The sequence below is a fragment of the Petromyzon marinus genome, chromosome 13 (genome assembly GCF_048934315.1).
Source record: "Petromyzon marinus isolate PM22_M1 ecotype Great Lakes invasive population chromosome 13, UKy_Petmar_22M1.pri1.0, whole genome shotgun sequence".
NCBI lineage: Eukaryota > Metazoa > Chordata > Hyperoartia > Petromyzontiformes > Petromyzontidae > Petromyzon > Petromyzon marinus.
The window spans coordinates 5,830,884-5,852,535 of record NC_133679.1 but is presented as its reverse complement, the minus strand read 5'-3'; the positions used below and the strand labels follow the sequence as shown (position 1 = coordinate 5,852,535).

The 21,652-nt window shown below is 42.4% G+C and overlaps 1 protein-coding gene across 8 annotated transcripts in view; it reads left to right on the top strand.

Annotated features, from left to right (window-relative positions):
* Nucleotides 1–9,849, top strand: part of LOC116941894 (tight junction protein 1-like) — a 257,022-nt gene extending 247,173 nt beyond the window's left edge. For all 8 annotated transcript variants that reach the window (XM_076066812.1, XM_032953222.2, XM_032953226.2 and 5 more), the window contains 3 exons: nt 2,459–2,667; nt 5,776–5,919; nt 8,027–9,849. In XM_076066812.1, the coding sequence (XP_075922927.1) occupies nt 2,459–2,667; nt 5,776–5,919; nt 8,027–8,121 (448 nt within the window). In that variant the 3' untranslated portion in view covers nt 8,122–9,849. The remainder of the gene's footprint in view (nt 1–2,458; nt 2,668–5,775; nt 5,920–8,026) is intronic.
* The last annotated feature ends 11,803 nt before the right edge of the window (nt 9,850–21,652 follow it).

Here is a 21,652-nt window from a genome sequence, read left to right as displayed (position 1 = left end):
GAAGAGGGTATGTCGGGGAAACGGTGGTGCCAGGTGGCTCAAGTGGTAGAGCGAGCGACTTGCAATAGGAGGTTATGAGTTCAACTCCTGGTTGGGTGTCGACTCAACCCATCATCCCTCCGGGGTCGGTTAAATGAGTTCCACAGTGTGGTTGCCCTTTGGATAGATTTGTCCCTACCAGAGCAATGTGGATTTTTTTTTTTTACCACAAGCTTAGGTCTGTAAACGGGTAATGAGCATCACCTGAATGCTCATTGTAGCAGGAAATTACCTTCACTTTTATTTGGGTGGGGCGGTGGTCAACGCATTGCACTATGAACCCAGCAACTTGAGTTTGATTCCTGGCCATGGCTAACATCAGTAGTAGGTAATATCTGAACTGTTGGACCCTTCCTGAACTGCTTCTGGACCACTATGCTGTTGACTTGTGAATCGATTTAGGACCCCCGCAGCCTCTCTAAATTCCATATAATTGACAACGTTAACATGAGTTCATTAATTGAAATGTTGTTCCAGCAGTCTCGACAATATGTACTGCAAAACGAGAATTATTTCTTTGCAAATCAAATTGTGACATTCTGCAGGCTCCAGCGATTCTAATGCTAAACTATCAGACCAAAAAAAATACTTTCTGAATCAAATAGTTACTCCCTACAAACATTTTAAAATATACTTTATTCACATTATGATCCTGATTTTCTCATCTGATTTAGATTTTTATATAAAAATCTGATTAATGGTAGTACACCCCTAACGAGTATATTGTTCGTGAAAAACGGCTATAAACAGAAATTGTTTTCATACGCAGCGTTACTTTTGGCAATTTAGCCTGTGGTATATTTGTGTATGAGCACAGAAATTTGACATGTAATGATTTTAGGATTTTTATTATTTTAATATATTGCTGCTATACCATCACAACACATAAACCTCTAACCCACTATGACGTATCTGGTGAACAAGAGCCTACCGAGCGGTCTTGTGAATTAAACTGTGAACTTCGCAAATCAAAATTCACAATTACGTTAACAATACAGTGTTTGCGTACACTACCACAATGTTGAATGTAGCCTTTGACATCTGACCCTACCATCGCCCACTTTATATTTCTCCGAAAGTAAACATCCCAGTTAAAACCTGTGATGTTTTTACGGAGTTTATTTTCGGAATGTTTGCCAAAAAAGAAGTAAACAAACCAGGATTGATTTGTTTACGTGCCTGTAAATACACAGACATTAATGTGTATGCACTCGTTGTGTGTCCATAACCTCTATTATGGATAATATTGGTCGTCAAAGCCTACGTGTTAAACTGACTGGTGGATGTGTGTACACAGCTATGCACGTCTGGGCATCAGGTGTACAGCTGTGGCTCCAGAGTTCCGCACAAATCAATTTCTCTACGTGTCAAGTAAACACAGTGTCGGCATTGCTAATATCGCCAGCTACCATTAAATAATTGAATAATCTAAGATTCAAAACAGGTCCCTGCAGGGTGGGCTGGTAGGAATTTTGCGCAATTTTATTTTTACACCCCAACAGCACGAGATTTCACTTCGTTAAAGTATTGAAAGGGGACGGACGGACGGACGGACACATTAATCTATTGCAGGCTGGTACACTCAGTTTAGAACTTCGTTCCTACCAGTATAAGTATTTTTTTCATCCATCTCTTAATCCAGCAATCTTCTATAGACAGTCCTTTGCAGCTGCCCAGGCTTGCTGACAACTGCAGTAAATGTACGTGGTTTTTTTATATCAAATGCTTTACTGTTACTGCTCACTTTTTAGAAAACAGCAATGCAGTGGTTCTCTGTTATGGTTTCAAAAATATTTAGAGGTTGCCAGCTGTTACTAGGGAAAAAGCACTGGCAGATCCACACACAAACAATTTCTCCCAATCGCTTCTTTAAGGCTACATCGCACAGTTAGAGACGTTTCCAGTCTCATTTTCAATATTGACCCGGGGCATTAGTCTGCCAATAGAGTGCGGTGATTTGCTATGTATAATATCAATTTAGTCATTTGCAGGGTCGTGTTCGAATGTGGCAAATTTAGACTCTGACGCTGGCACACAATTGCCTATAATCGTGGTCATTACGCCCACAGTAATAATTAGGGCGGTCACTGGATCCGAAACGTGAACCTCCTAGAAGCTGTCGTGGTCAGAGTCACACGCAACAAATTGGGACCACTACTATGGCTTATTGCTTTTTGACCGGCAAAGGGTTGTAGCTCCCTCCACCCAAGCAAGTCATTCACAGGGGGTCCATTCCTCCAGAGCAGAAAGGTTCCACGTCCACCTCAATCTGACGCAGCCGGGCGTGACGAGGCCGATTGGCTGGACGCTTCCAGTCGCCACTCGGGTCTCACGCCGCCCCTCGACATGGACACCGGGTTGGTCAAGGAACGCGGTGCTAATGTGTACTGTCGTTGATGTGCCGTGTTTGTTTGGGCAGCCCCAGTGCCTTATCGGAGGAGGAAGGTCATTCGGTGGTGGCAACAGCGAGAGGAGTCTTCGACAGCAATGGTGGGGTGCTGAGCTCGGTGGAGACCGGCGTGAGTGTGGTTGTGCCGCGCGGAGCCATTCCTGAAGGCCTGGAGCAGGAGATCTACTTCAAGGTGTGCCAGGACAACAGCATCATCCCTGCACTCGACAAAGAGAAAGGTGCTTTTTTTTCCGTCCGTGCCTTATTCGTGGATTAAAGAGCAGTGAGATTGGCAATAATTTTGGACATCAATGCCACCGTCCACAGGATTTGTTTTGATGTTGACAAATGATGTCTGGCGATGTCTTGCCTCTTACTGTGGCCCAAATATGTTGGTACTCAGAAGCATTGTGGCTTCCATGCAGTCTTCCCGACTGGACGAGCTACGTTCCTGTATGCAGCTTGAATGTGTAATCTGTTGAAGCAGTTGAAGAATATGACACATATGTTTGATCGAGATATTTTCTTTTTTTCCTCATTCAATATTCTCTGTGTGGTCAAAGTAATTAACAAGGAATTGTGGATAGGCAAGTCTACAGTCGTGCTTTGATTATCCTGTATCAATAATGCTTCGAGGAGCAAAAAATAAAAAAAAATAATTGAAGATCGCTGGATCTGTTTAAATCACACACTCGGTACAGGTCAGGGCACTCCCCCAACTGCCTATTGCTCGGAAAGCATTGGACCTCCTCCAAGATTACAAGCAGGTTTTGTGATCTCAATTTTCCTACATTTGCCAGCAATATGCCGCCTATAACATTTAATATTCCTACACGAAAAAAAATCCATTATATTTAGCATATTTTCAATTTTCCCTGGGTTGATATTCTCCGAGAACATATGCTAGGAATTCCTGCAGATCTCTGTAGGCTGAGATTGTGGGTTAAAAATATCTCATATCAGCTTCTGGTATCAACAAATGTGTCAAATATTAAATTGCTGATGTCTGTGCTGGAATTTAATACATTTCAACACACGTGGGGATTTGTTTGAAAGAAAGGCACAGCCACGGGGCTGTGTGTCCATGGCTTTTGCCTCATTCGTGATTAAGAGATTTGATTAAAAGAAAATCTAACTTTCCTAATCATGTTTCTGAAATAACATGATAGACGTCTACGGATATGTGTAGACGTTCAAAACGTCGCTTCGTCATTGCAGTTGTTACACCGTGAACCAATGTCAGGGAAATACTCAATTGTCACATTGTGACACTCTGAGTGCTTACATTCTGAAAGCGTAATGACCTTGAAGTCGTCTATTTGTAGCTAACTACTGCGATGCAATATTCTACTTAATACATTGATGTCGTTGGTGGCCTTGAACTTGAACAACATTTAACGGTTCAACGCATGACTTTGGCAACATGGATTTGAAATTCATTATTTGGACCTTTTTTTTTATTGATAATCATGATTTCGTGGAGCATGTTTTGTTGTTCCATGCTCATTTAGGTTAACAATCTGGCACAAAATGGACATTTCTCATAATCATACACCCCTTGTTGGAGATAAAGGCTGCTTAAAGGGCCCCTCGTGCCTTATATGTCTGTTATTACAGTCATCATTTAATAGATCTATTCAGTGGTTGCATGCAAATCCATGTTAAATAATGCACTTAGACGTAGTTAATTGGGAAACACGTGTACTTGTGATTTAAAGAACGCTTGCTCTCTCGAAGCACAGCAATTATAACTGCACCATGTTTTACAGTTAATAATTGAAAAACACTTCACATTTAATATTTACAATATCTAATGTACAAGTGAGAATAAAAGGTGATGGTGATGGGAGTTGAGGTTATTGTGATGAACTCTACTGTATAAGAAGTGACAAAATACTGCCAACATTCGGCAACTGCCTCCGTGTGCTCTGAGCGTAAGCAAAAACCTCAGGGATCCGCTTGTACGCAGCTTCCCGTGTAATCGGAGTAAGACATGCAACATGCACCAACATGCATGTCTTCACATCAACTAGTACACGGATTAAAACACCCAGAGCATCATTTGTGACTCACCATGCACCTCCACCGATCTGGTTCATTGCATCGCGTGCAAACGCTGCAGCCTCTACTCCATTTGGGAAGAAAAAAAACGGGTAAACGCCTTGGCCAAGGCTTTGGCCAACATCTTCCGTTAGCTTTTGGGGCAGACGTTTCCAAAGCAGTGGCTCGTTAGTTGAACAGCAGGGACCATACGTAGCCCCAGTGACATGTCGGCGGGACGCAAACCTTGTCTCGACGCCGGTGGGAATAAGGCAAGACAAAAGGACACAGAAGGCTGCCTCATATCCAGACTTGATACAGTTCAGACGGCAGGACTGAATGGACGCTTCGCCTTCACTTAAAACATCGTTGTATTAAGTGCGAGATAAACATCTTCCCCTTTTTAGGTTCATATGTAGTGTACTGCCTATTGGAGCACGTTTCATTTCTCAGTGAAATTGGACCGCAAGGGCAAAATAAATGTAAACCTGCTTCCTGCTTTCAAGGATCAGGAATTGAATACATTGTATTTGCTAATCCCTTTGATAACTTATATCTTTATATTCCTTGAGAGTTTCTCTAATCCCATTGAAATGAGAATTGAGGTCAGGAATGCATCACTAAGTTAATTATGCTAATTGTATTCCTATTGAAATGAGAATTGAGCCCAGGAAGGCATTACTAAGTGCATTATGTAAAACATTTTAATCAGGAAATATTGCTGTATTTTTAAGTCTTATCATGCCCCATGGTATACATTTATGTCTCCAACTGTTCACAACTCTACCTCATTTTAAAGCAGTGTTATTGACTAATATGTTGAGTTTATTATTTTCACTTGTGCATCACTGCCAATGCAGTATCACCGAATAACTCGTCTATATACTGTATATCCAAATTACAATGAATGTGCCTGATATTGTTAGCTGAGCAGAGTTGAGTCTGGTTAATACTTGGTTGAGAGACTGCCTGGCAATCGCAGGTGTTGTTGTAGACTTGGGTTGTGGGGTGGCTTGGAGACAGCAGAATCTATCAATGGATTCTTCAATATGTCTATGATGAGCTACTGTGTCTTAGTCCCTTAAATGTGTAGGCTTTCTACAGGTGAAGTAACGGTGCAGCCCTAACATGTCTTGTTCATGCCACTGCTAATAGAAGGGGCTCCGCTCGAGGGAGTTCTATAGGACCACTCTAGAGGGTATTTGTTTCGACTGTTATCTTTCTCCAGGTATCCCACGTATAATGATGGCATTATCATGATTACAATGCAGATCACCGTGATTCCATTGGACTATTCTGCTTCTCAGGCGAGACTCTATTGAGCCCACTGGTGATGTGTGGGCCTCATGGACTGCGCTTCCTGAAGCCTGTGGAGCTGCGATTGCCGCACTGTGCTGCCATGAACCCTGATGGCTGGTCCTTTGCACTCAAGTCCTCCGAGTCCATCACAGGCAAGGATACACTCACTCACTCCCTATCTGAGCTGCAGCTACACATATCTATTCAGGGTCGTCCTGCGCAAACCCTTAGTAGGATGGTCTGATAGGAACAGACTAATGCAAAGGATGATGTGAACCACAGTGGGAATTACACATTCCTATGGCAAGTACCAGTCTACCCATAAGATGAGTAGAGGGGGATAAGATGAGTAGAGGGGGAAGCCTCAGCCTAAACAACATTATGGGATCAAGGGGTTGATCCTAAAGTGCTGTAAAGAATATGGGCCATTGACATGTCTCTGTGTGTACTTACCAGTTTTCTCTGCTTCCAGCGACGTAATGAGACTGCATGCCTGGATATTATAAATATCCACCTTCACAGCTAGTCACACCACAAATTCAATTACTGGGTGTGACCGCCAGATGATTTCATGCAAATTAAACCATTGGACTAGGTAATGAAAGGTCATGAGCATACTGTTTTCTTGATTAAAACATGCTTCAAGAATTTTGGAATCTTTACTTCATAGTATGAATATATAGTTATACCCATCGTATTCATGTCATATATATATAAAACCGTTGAGTGTTCTATTCCAAGTAGTATATATATTTTTACACAGCTCTTGTGCGATTGTTTCCAAAAGTCATCAATTGTTCTATCATTATACTCACACGAGATAATTTCACTATCGCAAGTTAGATCACCTGAAACAAAGATGAAAATGAACACTTTCGTTTGTTCTTTTAAAAAGGCAAGTGCCTCTTTTCTTCCTGCAAGCAAATCGTCGTAACAAATCAATGGCTTCTGTCTTCAATACGACCTCTCTGAAAGCACGAGTGCATCTGGTGATTGCTGCCGTTTGCCAATGGGTACTGCATAAACATTGACTGGGGGTTGTTTTCAGCTTTGGTCAGAGGTTCATACTTGCCATTTAAGTTCCCATTGGGGAGGATATGAGAGAAGAAGAAATAATACATTGGCACGGCCTGTCCAAGCATTCCACGGTGCGATGCTGTGTTGGTGAATCCTGAAAAGTTTTATGAATGCAGTTTAAGAAAAGGATAACACCTTCCATGCACATAGGTCATTTAAGCATTTGATAAGTGCGCTAGGGAGAAAATGTGTATGTCACAAGGACAGATGAATGGGACAGCACTGTGCGTTCGGGATATGTGTCCTGCTGGGCAGTTTGGTCCTGCAAGAACTTAAGTTGTTTTTTGTGTGCTTTTCATTGCTATTTTAAGCGACTGTCAAACAGTTTTACTTGCCTTACATGTATAGGATTTGAAGGTAATACACAGGATACATTTCTCAGACGCATTGCCTTCCCCCTGTAAAATTGTTTACATGGATAACCCATACGAAAGAAAAATAACCCATAGCCTCCTGTAAAAAAAACTGACATTGGGTTTGTTTTATGAGGTTGTTGAGTGCGTTTTCAATCATAATTCATACTTCAAATTTGATACAACAGATTGCTAATGTCGTCTGTCACTGGAGACAAATCTATGTATTCAGATTAAACACTGCCCTCGAGAGAAAAAATATATTTGGTGAGCATCTAAATTATAAATAGATAGTTTTTGAGATATGAAATGGCTTTCATAGGATCCCATGAATGTGCTGTTTAATTATTGTTTTCAGAGTTAATATAGTCGCGTTCATTTGTCTACTATTTTTTTGTGCTATTGTTTTATTCTACCAAAACTAAGAGCATCACATTCGTACCGGAATAATGCACGAGTTGATCCTGAATGCATATTGATCCAATGAAGCATTTTGACATTATGTAGTTTGGTAGTTTTTAGGAAGGCAATGTATTATAGTTTCAACAATGGTAATTTCAAATAAATAAATAGAAATATGAAAATGTTGTAATTACATTTACATTTTATGGAAATGTGCCTTGAGGTGTATATTTTTAAGGTGACATTTGAATGTAATCATAAGATGCCCTTACAGCAGTGCCTAAACAAATAAACAACACAAATAAATAATCTAATAAATGCAACATCCCATAATTATCCATCTGGTTGCTATTGCGTGCTAAGTAACGTGGTATTTACAAATGTCGTGCACAATATTTCATGACATTTTCCGAATGTGCCTGTGCAGGTGACCCGAGAAGATGGCATAACATGGCCTTGCCAGGGGATCCCAACTACAACATCGGCGCCAACAGCGTCTCTGTACTCATTGACCACTTCTGAGGAATTAAGGCCGTCTGAAACTCCCCCGTTACGTTCAACACACTTTAACACGGCACCATCGTTGATCGGGTCATCGCCCTTTCAAAAAGGTTTTTGTACTGTGAAGAGAGACCCTTTTGACTCTCAGTAGGAATATTGCATCATCAACTTGAATTGGGGTCCCTTTTTTCTAAACCACACGATTTATAATGTGCTGTAGATTTTCTAACGATGCATCGTTTATATATTGAGACTTAAAGTGCACCACAAGGTCATACAAGCAACACCATTGGGTCGTTTATCCGCATTTGTGCATATATTAGTTTTAGTTTTGAAAGTTTCCAGTATATTTCAGCCGCACACAGTATTATGTTTTGCTTCGTCCAGTCGACATGTTACATACATAAATACCATAAGCATTGTTTATATTTCATCTTCACTAAATGGTATTGAATGCCTCAATTGCTTACACTTCTTGTGCTGTCTGAAATGGTATGTTTAAATGAGAGTTCGGTGGTGCATAGAGCTATGATGTTAAATGCTTGAATTGGACACACTCAGGCACCGCAAATCTTTACACTGTCTTTTTATATAGCAGTTATAGCGAATGCTTTCACTCGTCATTTCTTACAGCTATTGATGGTCTCAAACAAAACCAGAACAGTAGACGGTATGGCTACGCTGTACATACTTTAAGAGAAAAAAAAGAAGTATATCAACTCTAGATATTTATCCTGAAACCTTTATTTTAGAATCGGTCATAACTGGAGATGATTGAGGCAAAAGTAGCACTCGTGCAACGTACAATCAATGTACATAAACAAAACCCACTATAACAGTGACATTTTGACTCTTGAAGGATATTTTACATTGGTTTTTTCTGTCAATATCAATACAAATGCCTTATACATTTTATAACACGAATGGGGTGTTATGTTTTATACTGCAAACAAGTGACCTGTGCAAGGTTGTTTTTTATATAAAGAAATGTGACAATTTTCTTTTTTTGAATTTCTTTCTTAAGTTTTTTTTGACGGCTATCGTTAAGTGATGTTTCAGTGGCGCTTGCATTGACACCAAGTCTAAATCCTAGTTGATTTGTCCATTGTAGTGAAGGTACGTAAAGCCAAGTTATTTTGTATGCATTTGCACCACCCACATGTTACGTCATCGTCGTTATAGTTTGCGAAATACTGGTAAAATGGAAAGTCGATTCCCTGCTGTTTGATACAAACTGTACAATTCATTCTATTGTACTGGCCCCATGGACTTGTTTCTCGTTATGACAAAACAAAATAAAAATATATATCTGCCTGCTTTTGAAAAAAAAATACATAGCAATAGTAGTTTATCATGGGAGATATTTTTACAGTTGTCCATGATGACAGAGCAATAAGTAATGAACATGAAGCCACATGTTGTGACTTAACTGAAGTGATTTAGACTCTGCATGCTTGATCTTTAAACGGAATCCCAGAGCACTGTTTGTAAAGCTCCACCATGCTAGATTGATGTTTTAACTATTCTCAATATGCAACTCTGAACATAGGTCCCCAGTTATGGCAGTTGAGGTTGACAGTATTTAGTTTCCTGTAGCTATAGCAGCATCCACAGACTTTATCAGTATTTCTTAAAGCAGTATTTTAAGATATGTAAGCACGGGGCAGCTTGTAAACAATGTAAGCTGTTGCAGATTGTTACACCTTTGTGTCATTATCAAAGAATAAACATATTTGTGCACAAATTGTATTTGTGTCTTAAAAGTCTCATCACTACGTTTTTGCCAAAAGCACAGCAGCAATCTGTTTATGTAGCGACAGAATACATTTGTTATTTTTTTCCCAGAGAGAACGTGCACACACATTGTCACACGAAATGTCCATTGTGTAATAATTTCCATTCACGTATAGCGCTGAGGAGACTGGATGTTATATTACGACATATATCAGCATTAGATAAGGTCAAACGTTTCTTGGAAACGCCAATATTGTAATGAATGTAAAACCTAAACAGGCCCTAAAATGATACAGAGATTTATTGTAGCAAACGTTTGAAAGGAATAAGTTTAAAAAAAAGCAATTGTATTCCTGACGAGTCGTATTTAGAAATATTTGTAATGTGTTCCAACACGTATTTTTTAGCTGCTGCTGCTGCAACCAAAGGCATGAGGTGATGGCAGCACACGGTTAAACTGGTTGGGCGATGTTTACCCGCTGCAAGCAATACTTAGATTTTAAAAAGCGTACAACATTGTTTTTAGGGAAACATGTTTGCGTATCATTTAGTTTTTATTTGCTTCTCTGGGTTTCAAAAGTGGTTTGTTTTATTATCACGTTATGAATTTTAAGCCGTTGGGAATTTTTTTAAAATATTTGAAGGAATTATGATATTTCGTATTACAGTGCTTGCGTGCTTTACGTTTTGGCCACAACGTGTGCAGTGTGCGCTGTTTAAATCCCGTGAGCGCAGCAGTTGTTCATGTTGCAGAGGTGCTCCCGGACTGTGATGGTCGTCAGCACACTGGGACTTGCGGTCCAGGGGTCGCCGGCTCAACCCCCCAGCGCTGCAGTTGAAATAGCGGGCAAGTATCTTAATTCGCCACGCACACTTGCTGTCCACCCAAGTTCTATCTAAGTTGGCCCTTAATCTACCATCATTGTTTTTGACATTGCTACCTAATGTGGAACACGCCCGGTACGAGTGCGTATTCGCCTTCACGAGTGCATAAACTTGCATCTGCAAGATTCTGGTGTAAGAAACACGTTGCACAGCAACACGCTGTGAGGTGGTTCATTGTTTATTTTCGTTACTGTAGTAAAGCGTGCCAATGATGGCTTGTTTACACTGTTGCGTGTTCTCCGGAATGAATGTAAATTCTTAAAAAATACTATTCTAGACAGAGTGTATCCCTAAATTACAGCTTTTCCCCTGTGGCTTCGTTTTAACAAAAAAAATAGTACTTAATTGATAAATTACTACCACTTACTCAAGAAAATGTAATTGCCATCATTTAGGAGAAAGTCAATATATTGGGTTTATTATCTGATTTTACAAAAGTGAAAGTGCAAAATCATTAATCACAACTTCCAACCCATGCACTAATTGACAAAAAAAGAGAGTCGTTCCAGCGCTCATTAAAATGTTCAATTAAGAGCCACTGTTTACGTCTAAAAATGTATGAGCAGTAGTGTATTATCTTTGCCAGCCCACGTGGAAAAAAGTAATTCTGCAATAAAAGGAACCTCACTGCATTGAATCTAGATCTGAAGTTTCCGTGACTGCATTGGTTGAGTCTCGCCATGTTCGCTCGAGCTACGTATGCACTCTGTCCAGAAATCTACCAGTCGGTCCTTGATAACGTATTTTATGGGCACCTGCAGCTAAAATGAATAAATGCAGCAAATGTGTAACAATGTAGTATAAATGCGATAATTTATACGTCCTCTGGTCCAGCAACGTTTGAGACGAGGCTCAAAAGAAAGCTGTATCTGGTGTGGACCAATCAGTTTCAAAGACAATGCATATATTATCAGTGTGTTTTTTGATTGCATTCTGACCACAAGTATTATGGTTAATGCAGACATGATTCCTTGTAAAAAGGTTTCAGTTTTGTTCCGCCTTCAGGTGGAATAGTCACAGCATTATGCTGCAGCATTATGCTGTGACTATTCCACCTGAAGACGGAAGCTTGTGTTGCCTCCAAAACGTCGTGATTTGATTTAGTTGTTTGATTGTTTTATCTACGTGACTTTACCGAAAAAACCAAAGAGTGTGAATCCTTGCAGTCACGAAAGCTTCAAATCTAGAATTATGTACATTATATTTTTTATTTAAAGCTTTCGTGACTGCAGGGATTCATATTCTTGGTTCTTTCGGTAAAGTTATTGTTTCCCTTCTACGTGACTTTACCGAAAGAACCAAGAATATGTATATTATATATACATTTTTTTCTATATGACAGTTGACAGCTTCCAAATATATCAGCCAACCTACATATATGTGGAGATTGTGTACCCCTTACTCCGAGAAGTATTCCTGATAAAACGGACAGGCTGTGTCGTGTTTCATGTTGAATTACTAAACTGCAACCAGTGAAGGTTTTGTAAATTCCACGGAACTCTGCTTAATCGAGATGAACCATACGCACATGTTTCTTCTGCCCTACATCTAAATCTCATTCAGAAGTTGACGTTGTGTATTTTTCCCTTTCACAAGTTCCAATGCATTCAAAGGATGCATCTCTGAAGTCTATAGTACTGTAACGTGATTGGAATGTGCTCGTGAATTCCTATTACACTTGACACGTGGAAACAATGAATTTGAGGTATGTGAAGATGCTGGTGCCTGTGGAAGGAAGGAATGAAAAGCTGTTGAGGTACAATGACACATCAAGCGATATGCAAAACATGACTTAGCACTTGGTGGCAAAACCCTTGTTGGCAATCACAGAGGTCAGACGTTTCTTGTAGTTGGCGACCAGGTTTGCACACATCTCAGGAGGGATTTTGTCCCACTCCTCTTTGCAGATCTTCAAGTCATTAAGGTTTCGAGGCTGACGTTTGGCAACTCGAACCTTCAGCTCCCTCCACAGATTTTCTATGGGATTAAGGTCTGGAGACTGGCTAGGCTACTCCAGGACCTTAATGTGCTTCTTCTTGAGCCACTGCTTTGTTGCCCTGGCCGTGTGTTTTGGGTCATTGTCATGCTGGAATACCCATCCACGACCCATTTTCAATGCCCTGGCTGAGGGAAGGAGGTTCTCACCCAAGATTTGACGGTACATGGCCCCGTCCATCGTCCCTTTCATGCGGTGAAGTTGTCCTGTTCCCTTAGCAGAAAAACACCCCAAAGCATAATGTTTCCACCTCCATGTTTGACGGTGGGGATGGTGTTCTTGGGGTCATAGGCAGCATTCCTCCTCCTCCAAACACGGCGAGTTGAGTTGATGCCAAAGAGCTCCATTTTGGTCTCATCTGACCACAACACTTTCACCCAGTTGTCCTCTGAATCATTCAGATGTTCATTGGCAAACTTCAGACGTGCATGTTTATGTGCTTTCTTGAGCATAGGGACCTTGCGGGTGATGCAGGATTTCAGTCCTTCACGGCGTAGTGTGTTACCAATTGTTTTCTTGGTGACTATGGTCCCAGCTGCCTTGAGATCATTGACAAGATCCTCCCGTGTAGTTCTGGGCTGATTCCTCACCGTTCTCATGATCATTGCAACTCCACGAGGTGAGATCTTGCATGGAATTCCAGGCCGAGGGAGATTGACAGTTATTTTGTGTTTCTTCCATTTGCGAATAATCGCACCAACTGTTGTCACCTCACCAAGCTGCTTGGCAATGGTCTTGTAGCCCATTCCAGCCTTGTGTAGGTCTACAATCTTGTCCCTGACATCCTTGGAGAGCTCTTTGGTCTTGGCCATGGTTGAGAGTTTGGAATCTGATTGCTTCTGTGGACAGGTGTATTTTATACAGGTAACACGCTGAGATTAGGAGCACTCTCTTTAAGAGTGTGCTCCTAATCTCAGCTCGTTACCTGTATAAAAGACACCTGGGAGCCAAACATCTCTCTGATTGAGAGGGGGTCAACTACTTATTTCCCTCATTAAAATGCAAATAAATTTATAACATTTTTGACATGCGTTTTTCTTGATCTTTTTGTTGTTATTCTGTCTCTCACTGTTCAAATAAACCTACCATTAAAATTATAGACTGATCATTTCTTTGCCAGTGGGCAAACGTACAAAATCAGCAGGGGATCAAAAACTTTTTTCCCTCACTGTAGGAGGCTCTATAGCCACCAATTTGTTAAGTTCTCAAATTTCTGTTATTCCCCATTGCCATACAAAAGCACATGGGCAATGCCAACTTGAGAGCGGTAATTTGACTCCCACAAAATCTCAGTCAATTGCATTTCAATATTAAAAGTTGCGACAGGTATGCATATAACAGCTCCCGGGTGGTCAACATCATATCGCGCTTACTGAAAATGAGAGTGGCCACATTTTGAATACTTGATCTCAAAGCACATGCATTTTATACGCTCGCAACTAGTTTCACTGGCTTATCACTCAAAACCGATGAGAACACCCAAGCGCCATGCATGCACCTTCATGCGCCATCGAGTCAGTGTGAGCCCGGCAATGATAACGATGTGTGTTGGGTGAAGCACACTTGACACCCTCAAGCGTCTCAGAGCGCTACCACGCGATAAGCGACTTGCATCACATCTCGTATGTGTTGAAAGGGCAATGCCACCGGCGGCAGCTGTCCCCTGTGGGCACCGCGTGACTCGGCACCCGGACTGCAAACGGCCATTGGTCTGCCGCTACGGTGCGGATGATTGCCGCGTGCAGTGCAGGCAAATCTTTTTCGAATTTTGGATATCTTGAACAACGACACCGGCAAAAAAAAGAAAAATGGCTTTCACGTTGCGAATGATGTCGCGGGATCTTTAACGTGCCAACGTGTGAAGCGGGTAGCGTGAGGTACACTGTGGTTAATGCTACCCGGAGTAATAACCAGGGCGGCCAATGGGGCTCAAACCGCGGACGCCTCTGCGACGTAGCTGCGAATGCGCTTGTCACTGCCCCATTTAGAGATGCAAAGCGTGGTACAGATATATTGTGACACCCCCCCCCCCCCCCAAGTAATTGACTCCTAACATTTTTTAAATTGAATTCATAAGACATGGACCATTCCGTACAACGTAACATTGGATATTTAGTTGGTTATTATTTTCTGCTATATTTCACATGCACCCTAGCAGCTTTCATCAGGGTACAAATAAATACAGCATGACCGAACTTCAGACTAATTTAATCAGCCAGGTGTTACACAATAGCAGACCCCAGGCAAAATTAAATGTTGCACGCTTAGTTACGCGAGAACTGTTCTCGCACAGTTCCGCCTGAAATCTGTTTATTCTATATTTGTTGTATTGTATTTTTTTTAGTAGGGACAATAACAGACTCTTTGTATACTCTTGCAACAACTTTGAAAATGTAAAGCGTCACCCAGATGATTCTGCTATGAAACTAAATTCGAAGCTTTCGTGACTGCATGAATTACTGTTTGGTTCTTTCGGTAAAGTCACGTCGAAAATAAAAGCAAATAATAATAGAATACGACGTTTAGATTGCAACACAGGCAACCGTCATCAGGTAAGAATGAATGAGAAAAAAACAAAGTAGTAAACTTAGAAACACAATGCAACACAACACAGAGAGCCGGGCAACACAACAACCAACACCCTGCCTGGCTGACCACGTTCCTCCAAAGAATGACAAAAAGAAAGACAGCGTCACTCTGTCGAGGCTTTAAATAGAGAGAGGGGTTGGGGCAGACTTTTTGACTTTTAAACAACTTTTATTGCCGCCAGCAGCAACAGCACTGGAGGCGATTTCGATATGAAATACACAAAGTCACCAACAACACAAATGAAAATAAACGCTACAAATCCACGCGCTGTGGCGCTAAAAGCACCGCGCACAACACGAAATAATAGTCACGTGGTGGTTGTTGTGGTGGTCATCGCGCACGCCACGGTGACGAGCGAGCGCTTCAGAAGGTGAACATGAGGGGTGGGGCAGAGAGAGAGAGGGGGGCAGATGAGAGAGAGGGGGGGCAGAGAGAGAGGGGGGGGCAGATGAGAGAGAGGGGGGGCAGAGAGAGAGAGGGGGGCAGATGAGAGAGAAGGGGGGCAGATGAGAGAGAGGGGGGGCAGATGAGAGAGAGAGGGGGGCAGAGAGAGAGGGGGGGGGCAGATGAGAGAGTTGTGTGGAATTCCAGACCACAGTGGCCGGAGGCAGGCCAGGTGGGGTGTTGGCTGTTGTGTTGTCCGGCTCTCTGTGTTGTGTTGCATTGTGTTTCTAAGTTTTACTACTTTGTTTTTTTTTCTCATTCATTCTTACCTGATTACGGTTGCTTGTGTTGCAATCGGAACGTCGTATTCTATTATTTTATTTTATTTTCTACGTGACTTTACCGAAAGAACAAAAGAGTGATTCTGCTCAGGTTTAATCAAATTCTAAAGAAGACGGGATCTTGGTCGATAAAAGCATTCCGGAATAATGCGATTACTTTAGGTTTCCCAAAAAAGTGCTAATCACTATAATCAGATGGAATGACAGGTTGACAATATAAAATAGCAATGATGTAGATTTAGAAGCATAGGCGAGATGCATGAAACATAAACAGTGTTTACCTCAAGGCCAAACGTGGACACTTGCCTTGAAGAAAAGAAAGTGAGGTTTTATTGTGCTCATAAAAGTTTGGTTGGCATTCAACAATTCAACTTCCATAGTAACTGTCACAGTTTAGAGATACGATTCAATTCAATTCACGAATACATTCTGGTGTTTTTTTTTTCTGTTGCGGTGCATGTAGAATGTTTAACGGTATAAATATTAACAATACTATATTTGTACCGGTCTTTGCCATATGTCGGTTGCAGCGGCTGTCTGACTTGACTATACTTCACCACGTTCGTCAGTGCAAGTCGATGCAGAACTGGTTCTGATATTGGCACTCCACGTTAACCACGGCCGGAATTTAAAGTTGAGTTTCTGCGTCCATTGCGCAGTGTTGCTAACCGCTATGCCGTCACTGCAACCCAATAGTGGGTCGTTCATGAGCACCCATCTACAGCCGTGAATAATTATCCACTGCTGGATAAGCGACACGCTGCTCAATGTCTCGTGATGCCTTTATTTTCACATATGCACATGAACTCATCTCATGAATCCATGTCCATGGCAGTCATACTCTTGGGTCTGTTCCCTGTTTTGACTGGCATTCCATCACGAGTCTCATCCATTGACCTTCTTCCCTTCTTACAATGGGATCATGTTCACTGTTTAAAGGCGTGCTTTGTTAGGCACGTTGGCATGTTGCTTTTGATGGTTAAGTTCCACTCCAAACTCTCGACCTTCTCTTTATTTCATAGCTTTCATCCCCTGTACCCTTGCAACAACTCCACTCGGCGTGCAAACCCTGATGTGTTTTTGGGCACGACTCATCGTAAGAATGGGATGAGTCGTGCTCAAGTCCATGTGCAAAAAAACAAATGACAAGCCTACATATCCAAAACTGGTCTGTACGCCGTGAACTATTACTAACAATCCAGATAATAAGTGTGGTGGTGCCGCAGTTATCACATTGTGTTGTGATCCCGGCGACCTGAGTTCGATTCCGAGCCACGGTTAACAGCAGTGGTAAGTGAAATCTAAACCGGTCATGACCCTTCATCACCAACGTACACGGAACAGCTTGGGTGAAGTATGGTCAAACAACCCCCATGACCGACATCACAGTGTTGGGGGGGGGGGGGGGGCTTCATTCATCAGTAGATTTACATTTTAATTTACACTTGGAATGTCCCGCACAGCATTCTCTCGCTCTTGAAGGGAGAGAATGACTCGGAGGTGCGGGGAACCACGTGCAAGCGGGGAAGGAGCCGTCAAATTCCCCAACATCGATGAGAGTGTTAGCTGTTATCGGCTGATGAACGAGCGGTGGTTACAAGTGGGAGAAAATCGCAGCGCTCGGAGAAAGTCCACGCTTGCGAGGGTGTGGACACTTCATCCCGTACAGGTGGGACTGGTGGAAGCCCACATTTGCTGTCCTGCCTTGTCCTGGTGAGCCAGGGTAGAATCACCTCGATGTCCACGTGTGTGATCCACCAACCCCCTCCACGGTGATGGATTAGAGGCGTGCGCCACACAGATGATGATACTGGTAGGAACCTCCTGGTTACACCACCAGCCCACAGGGGATTATTGTGTCCGTCCGTCGTGCATCCAAAAATGGGAGGGGTGGGGCTGGGTGGAGAGGGGAGGGTGGGGAGGGGCTGGGTGGGGAGGATGGGGAGGGAGGGGCTGGGTGGGGAGGGGAGGGTGGGGAGGGGCTGGGTGGGGAGGGTGGGGCTGGGTGGGGGGGAGGGGTGGGGCTGTGTGGGGAGGGGCTGGTCACTCCGTGGTGCCCTTATAAAACTCAACGTTTAACCTACTCACGCCGGCTTGTGCCCGCCCTCACAGTCGGGCATATTTGCGGAATACACCACGTGGTGCCGCCGTTGACCCTGGCCATTGACCGAGCAACCCAACGTTCCTACCAGCTCCCTCCGCAGGAATGTGTTAAGAATTACAGTCACGAACAAAAACCTATGCAGAGCTCTGGATGTGTTCAGAAAATAATTGCATGCCTTTCACATGGTTTTCTAAATGTTACACATTGTGATGAAAGTCGACAATTTTGCTAAGAACTGGGCAGTGTTCCAACACTTTCCTAATAAGTCTGCACTATTATTTTTAACAAGATAATGTCATTTTTAGGGATTCTCTGACAAATACTTTTCTATCAGTATTGCATTTTTACTTTAAATAATCTAATTTAGTATGTATCAAATATGCAATTTAAATGTGCTCGTATACATATTCTAAATAACACACTTTTGAAAATGGGACAATGCACAACTATTTGCTTATGTTGTTTCTAGCCATCTTCTCCATGTATTCTACAATAATTACAATAGATTATGAGTACATGTATCTCAAGCATGACGGATTAAGTAAGTTAACGGTGCGTTGCAAATGAACAAAGAAATTAGAAATCATGGGGATTTTTTTTAAATGTGAGTGAAATTGAGAATACACTGCAATACTACTGTTAATTCAGTAATCTATTTATAATATAGCCGTTGCCTCAACATAGTACATCTGCTGTCTGCCGTTATGTACTTGCAGGGTAATCATTTTGCATTGGCCAAATTTAGCCATATGTTAACAACTTAATAATGTGCACTTTACGTGATGTTTGGGGCAAGTTGTGATTAAGCCCATGGGTTCGTATAGCCCTCTCCTCAATTCCACATTGGGAATCAAAAGCAGCGGTGCTTGAGTGCTTACTGCTATGTCGAGGTCCCAAAATGCCCATGGTTGGGGTATCATTACAAAGAAAACTGCACCTCACGGACAGTGAACTTGATATCCGGTCTACTTGATGACGCTTTAAGGACACGCAGTGGTGCATGTCAATTGAGCATTCTTGAAACGTACCAATGATTATTCGTGCAAATGACTGACACACTACTTTCCACGTCTGAAATGTCAAATATAGGATTACATTCGGTACTCGCTACTCGAACGCTCTGAGCCCTGCCTATCTATATATGTGCGGTGCCACCTCCTACAGCAATAAGAGTGTCTTGCTCGAGATAATTTTAAATACGTTTTTATCCCCTGGGCGGGCGGTGATTGACGGCAGTGGCTTTACCCAAGCCATCGCTGACCCACTTCAAGTCCTATTGAGGCAGCACAGGGGGCAGGAGCCCCGGCAATTAATTAAAATTCTTACTATCTTATAAACACAGCCACCCTGCATCGCCCGACCGTTCACTGGATTAAGCGTGGCCCTCATTAACGCGAGGGTTTCGGCAAAGGCAAAAATCGAACCTTGCACAACTTCCCTGGGAGAGAGCATCAGTGGTTAAAGGGGGGGGGGGGTTGTTTTGTTATATCAGGGAAAGATAAGGCGAGGTGAACTGAATCACATGGCAAGAACACTTCCCCGAATTAAAATGCATCCGCGTGAGCCGGCTGGCTCGTCTGCCGCATCTGCGTCGGGATGGGATGATGGGTGCCATAGAAATCCCCGCTCGCTTGCGCTAGAAACCTGGACCCTTTTATTACGCGGCTCCCGTCGCAAACGTCGGAGCAAGTTCACGCAGTGTCCTGCTGGAACCGCTGCAGACGTTCCGCGTTCACGTGCAAGTTCGTCCTACCGTTACCGCGGTTTTCGTCGTCGTCGTTGTTACTGGGACTTGTTTCCAGAGCGCCGCGAGTTCTGCAGTAGCGGCGTGAAAGAGCACCGCGTTGGGAAGAAGGAGAGGCAACGGGCTCACGTGTTCAAGTGGCTGGCATGCGCCGTAGAGTTAAAACGTTGCTGTTCTGGCCATGATCTTTTTTTTACTTTACAGAATTATGAAATGGTCTATGTGGAAATTAATATATCTCACCGAATGTCATTCAAGGCGCAGAAATTAAAATGGGTGATTATATTGGGAGGAGCGAATGTATACATTTCAATTCGTGTGTAAATTTGGACAAAGGATTGCAGAGAGTTTTTTTTAATTAGACTCTCATAAGGAAATCCAATCTAGCGCTGCGTTATAAGCAAGGCCAATAGGCTATTATCTTGGCATTAGACCTGTAAATGGGTTCCGAGGATGTTAGCTGCCCTTGCGACCATGGCACCCTCAGTGGCTGCTGCTGGCGTTGCTTCAGAAGAACTGAAACTGATAAAGCCACTCTTCACTTTAACAAAATCACCCATCGACACCAACACAGAAGGCAACGCAACGACCATTGATATTATGCTAATTAGAGTAACATTTGGAAGAGAGGCAATTGTGATGTTCTTGATGGGGGTGTACGAGTTCATTGTAGCCATAAGGTACTCATTAAAATCAAGTTCTGAGTATTTTCTCAGGGTGGAGAGAAAGAGCAGAGAGACGGGGGGGGGGAGGCCTTAATGGTAAGTGGTAATGAAAATAATGCCATTTGTATCGCTGTCCATTGTTGAAAAGAGATTGGATGGCCTTCCAGAAGGCTTTAGGGTATTATCATTTAGGCAATAGTTGGAAAATTTCAATCAGGATCTTCATCTAAATGTCCTCATTCTAGCTATAATAATAATAAGGGAGATTGCCATGGTAACACGGCTAGTCCAATGTGTCTACCTTGTATCAAATAATAAATATAAACACAACATTTGTGGCGAGCCACACGGGTTTCCGTGTAACTGCTCACGCGTGAGTCACTTGCTGTGGAGTTCTCCAATGTGCGCAGAGCCCACTGGGTAGCGGATCTAATACATAATATTTGCTCCATTTGAGCACTGTCCTCCAATTGAAATACTTCGTAATTGCTATGAAACGCAAAATGCTTTCATTGCGACTGCATGGAAACGAATGCGTTTTAGGAGTTTACTGTGAACAGAGCAGGAATTTCAAGGTTAGCCAAGCAGCCAAGTTATATGCTTAAAGGAAAACTGACATTTTACATTCATCATGATTTAAAGTGCCACCCCCACTACTTACGTAATGCATGCACAGGCATTGCCCTAATGCACTTGGGCCTTATGAATCCACCAGTCTTAATTCTATGCCACGGGTTATTTATTGTGTGCCTTAAAGGCAGAAGAGACACACATGCACATTACGGGAATTCATCTGATTTTGTAGAGCATTTCCATAGCTATCTGACCATAGAGTCACATCATTGCAGAATTAACAAGAGTGTCCTGTACTCTATATGCAATTGGCAAAATTGCAAGTGCAGTTGGAAATCTAGTTAATCGCTTATTGTGTTAACCACTCTGCCACCACTCCCCTATTGCACCCACTCGGCAATGGAAAGGAATAAACCCCCATATCAAGAAATTTGTTACTGCTCTCAATGCTACGCCCATTTTTATTCGAATAGTGCAGCCTTTTTGCAATGCACATTTGTGTAAATGTATAATGCTAGCAAAGATTCGCTGCAAATG